Source organism: Fringilla coelebs, assembly GCF_963513975.1.
Source record: "Fringilla coelebs genome assembly, chromosome: 4".
NCBI classification, from domain to species: Eukaryota; Metazoa; Chordata; class Aves; order Passeriformes; family Fringillidae; genus Fringilla; species Fringilla coelebs.
Window position 1 is genome coordinate 8,340,544 of NC_140032.1, and position 4,329 is coordinate 8,344,872.

The window sequence follows — 4,329 nt, forward strand, 5'->3', positions numbered from 1 at the left end:
CTTGCCTCAAAATCTGTAAGCTTATGTCATTGAGGCCTTGGTGCATAAAAAGGTTCTCCCCAAAAGACTGTGGAGCCTGACTGACCACCACAGTGTGTCCCAGAGCCACTGTTTGTCCTCTTGTTTTGCATTCATCTTGGTGGCACACGTGATGAGCAGCTAAATGCTCAGCTTTGGCTGGTCCATCTGTCACCTATGTCCATTCTCCACACTTTCCCTAAGATCTTGGAGGGAAGGTGAGCTTTAGTCCATAACACATGGCTGTGCAGAGAAATCCACATCCATGGAAGTGCTGGGTGTGGTGGTGGGAACTCTCTGAAGCTCTTCTGAAGCACAGTCTCCCCACCTCGTTGTGACACGTCTCTGAAATATCCAAGAGCTTAGATTGAGTGGGATGTCCAAATGTGAACATTAGTGCTGATCCCTGTTTGAAACCATGCTCCTGTCCCAGCCTGCTCCCACAGCCTTGCCAGCTTTGCAGGAACACTTTGTCATGCAACCAGAATTCTAAGGAAGGGCCCCCAGTGGTGTCTGGGGTGAAGCTGTGGGATGGAGATGCTCTGATGTGTCCAATCCTCCCAGGAAATGGAGACACCTTTATTATTTATTTTAGTCTTGGGTATCTGTAGGGTTCTCTTGTCCTCCCCTTTCCCTTCCCAACCCACTGAACACTCACTGGCAGGACAGGTCATGCTGCCAGGTCCCTTTTGTCTTCAGAGGTGTGGCAACCCTTTGGTGCTTCTGCATCTCCTACATAGAGCTGGATGTCTTTAAGGTCTTGGATAAACTGCTGTATCTAGGGTGGAAAAGAGAGATGGCAGAGCTCAGGGACGGGAGCAGGAGTCACAGGGGTGCCCGTTGGCTCTTTCAGATGGCAAATGTCACCTATCAAACTGAGCAGCAGAAAAAGGCATTTGCCTGGCTGGATCTGCAATGCCAGGATGGACTTTTGTGGGTGAGCCTGAGTTCAGGGCAAGGGTGAATAAAACCAGTGCTGGCCATGGCTTGATCTGCATCTCCTGCATCCCCTGCCTCAGCCTGCCTGGCTCTCACTCCTTCTGCCAGGCAAGCACCCTGCCCTACCCCCTCAGAAGAGTCAGGCTTGCCTGGTGTGCCCTGCTCCTGCCCCATGCCTGAGAGAGCCCCAGTGGTAAGGAAGGTGTCTGTGGGTCTGTGGGCTCTCCCCTCCCTGGGGGCAGTGGAGACTCATTGCTGCTCCTCCTTCTAGCTTGGCTTTACCATGTTCAGCCGTCTGCAGCTGGTACACTCCAACACATTCCACCGTGCTTGCAGCCGCATGTTGGTGGACTGGAAAAGGTTGTGGATGGCCAGCTTGATAGTCCACAGCTTCCTGGTTTTCTTGGAGGTCTTGTCCTGAATGTCAGCCCAGTGAGCCTCCTGGAAGGAGAGGGCACATGCAGCATGGGGACATGCCCTAGCAAAGGTCATGCTTCAGCACCAGAGACCCTGGCTTGGAGACCCTGAGTCCCACACTCCAGACTGGTCTGCCATTCTTCCTTCTCCAACCCCATGGAGGGGGATGAAATTAGGAATCTCTTCCAATCCCAGAGACTGTTACTGGACTCAGCTGTCACCCCATGGCTGAAGGATGAGCCATTAGCCAGTCTCCACAGAGCCAGGCTTAGACATCTTCCCCTGCCCACCCCACAATTCCTTACCCAGACGGGGATGTCACTTTGAGCCCGATAAATGCGTAGTTTGAGCTGCCCCAGCTCATTTTTGTACTGAAGCATCTCAGCTTCTTTCTGTGCTTTGTACTGCTGCAGGAACACCTTGTCTTGCTCAGTCAGTTGCTTGTGCCCCTGTTGTGACTGCAGAAGGTCCTTCCGTGTCCTCACCAGCAGGATGTACTGCGAAATGACTTCTGAGATGTCCTCAAACTGCAGCACAGGGTTCCTGGTGTTAGTGACTCTCTGCCCTTCCCTCACCAGCTTGCAGCTCTCATGTCATTTGGCACCCTGCCTTTACCTGGGCCAATGCCTCTCCCTCCTGAAAAACCTTCCCACCGTCCCCAGCCCCGACTGTTCTGGGATTCTGTCCTTCCCAGTTGGTTTGTAGGCATGGCCCCCACTGTGCCACAGCCACAGCTGTCTGCCACAGCAAGGGGATGTGCTGCACCTTTCCCCAGGTGAGCAGTGCTCTGATAAACCACAAAGAACAACTGCAGTGCCCAGAGCCACATCCCCAGGACTTGGGAGGCCTCAGCTGGGGTGGTTGGAGTAGGAGTGATGTCCTGACATCCTCAAGAGAGAGCACAGCTTTTGGGCAACTGCCTGGGGACACTTACTGGGCAGCTTTTTATTTCTCCCCTCCAGCCCTGAGCTTTCCTTCTCATGGTTTTTCTTTGCTTTTCTCAATCTTCCACTTGCTGTTCTGATTCTCCTACTGTAACTCTGCACCCTGTGGCTCACCTTGGTTGCAGTTTGGTTTTTCCATCCCATCTGACGTCTCTGGGTTTGAGCAAGTGTCCAATGTCCTGGACTTGCCCTACCTTCTCTAGCTTTAGCATTCATCTAAGGCTCTCCCCAAGGCCATGATCTGTCTCACTTATGTCCAAACTCACCTGTGAGACCTCCACCACATCCTCCAGGTATTTCTTGAAGATGGAGTACTTCTGCACTTTTTTGCAGAGTTTACGGCGTTTTTTTCTGAGGGTTTCCAGTTCCATCTTGGCTCTCAAAAGCTCACCATCCATTTTCATGCTCTCCTCTCTCTGTTTCCTGTCTACCTTCAGAGCTTGGATTCGCAACTCTTCACATTTCTGGTGGTCTCACCAGCAGCACACACGCACATACAGAGAGAGGGAAAGGAAGGCAGGGTAGGATGGAGCTGGATTGTTACCAGCAGTGGTAGGACATGTCTTCAGAGAGGAGAGACCAACACTGGACCACCCTGTGAGCATTTCCTCTCCCTGTTCCACAGGGCCATCCCTCTTGCATTGACCCTTTGGTGCTGGAGACCAGTCCCCAGGATGGCAGTCTGAGTTTCAGACCTGCTTGGGTCTGCACCCTGGAGACATCTGGATGTCAGCAGTGGGGGCAAGGCTGACACCTTTGCTGGGGAACACTTGGGGCTGGCAGGAGATCTCACAGGTACAGGACAGGCTCTTTCCACCCCAGACCTCTCAGGGCTCCCCATATCTGTGGTACAAAACCTTGTGCCCTGCCAGTCCTGTTCCTCACAGCTCCAGCCTCCACAGGAGCGCAGGCACAAGACCCTCTTCCCCAGGGGAGGGCAGGGGTCCCTGGTGCAGCTCAAGGTGTACCTGCACAGCGCTTCCAGATCCTTCCACGCGGGCTTTCAGCTGGGCCCTCCTGGCGTGCAGGTCCCTCCAGCGCTCAGCGATGACTTTCATCCTCCCCCTGAAGGCCTGGCAGCACCACAGTGAGGGTGACACGGCTGCCTGCACCCAAAATCTGTCACCTGCCTCCCAAAAAGCCTCCAAAAACCCACAAACCATCCCAGCCATGAGCCAGTACCCACCCATATTTTCACCTCTTCTTTCTCTGCCATGGCCTTTTCCATCTCTTGGGCTTCTTTCTTTTTCTTCAAGACCTGCATAATTGAAGATTGGGGGTCCTCCTCTGTCCCTGAGAGCTCCCTGCAGGAGGAGTTTTCCTCGAGGTTACACGCTGAGTCGAGTTCCTTGGCAGGGTGTTGGATGGCTCTGGATGTTGGACTGTGTCCCAGGTAGGGGGATGGGGCAGAGCCCCCCAGCACCATCTCAGATCCCATCCCACCCCAGCAGGCAGAGCAAGGGGTGTCACAGGGAGGAGCAGAGCTGGGAAAGAGGGGGCAAGAGGAGGCAGAAGTGATGGACATAAGGCAATGGGGCTCCCCATGGTGAGGGACAGAGGGATGGAGAAGGCAGGAGAAGAGGATGCAGGCTGGGGGAAGAACCCCCTCACCTGAGGAAGGATGGGACTTTCACCTCGCACATCCTGAGGAAAAGGGCTGACATCTCCCTTTTCCTCCAGGTCTCCATTGCTCCAGCCACCAGCAGCAAACAGAGCCCAGTCCTGCAGCCCTGCTCCTTCCCAGCTCAGCTCAGGGGCTGCCCTTCGCCCCCGAGGGCTCCGTGCGGGAGGCACCAGGTAGGGATCAGCCTGGGAGCCTCCTTCCTCTGCTTTCCTGAGACCTTCCTTGACCTCTGCAGCCCTATGGCTACTCCAGCCCTGCAGAGAGGCCCTGTGGCTACTCCAGCCTCTGGGAATGTTTACGTGGCAACTTCAGAGTTGCTGGGCAACAGACTGTTTACTCAGAGTCAGGGGACTGCCCGCTCTGCCCAGGACCAGGAGTTATTTAATT

General features: G+C 54.5%; 1 protein-coding gene across 1 annotated transcript; it reads right to left on the bottom strand.

Annotated features, from left to right (window-relative positions):
• Positions 1 to 688: 688 nt before the first annotated feature.
• On the bottom strand, positions 689 to 4,006 carry LOC311153332 (coiled-coil domain-containing protein 42-like; the record flags this gene model as incomplete). The annotated part of the gene is made up of 7 exons (XM_084205110.1): positions 689 to 796; positions 1,240 to 1,398; positions 1,680 to 1,901; positions 2,585 to 2,782; positions 3,287 to 3,391; positions 3,505 to 3,700; positions 3,930 to 4,006. 7 exons carry the CDS (start codon positions 4,004 to 4,006, stop codon positions 689 to 691), a joined length of 1,065 nt encoding a protein of 354 aa, XP_084061236.1.
• Between the last annotated feature and the right edge of the window lie 323 nt (positions 4,007 to 4,329).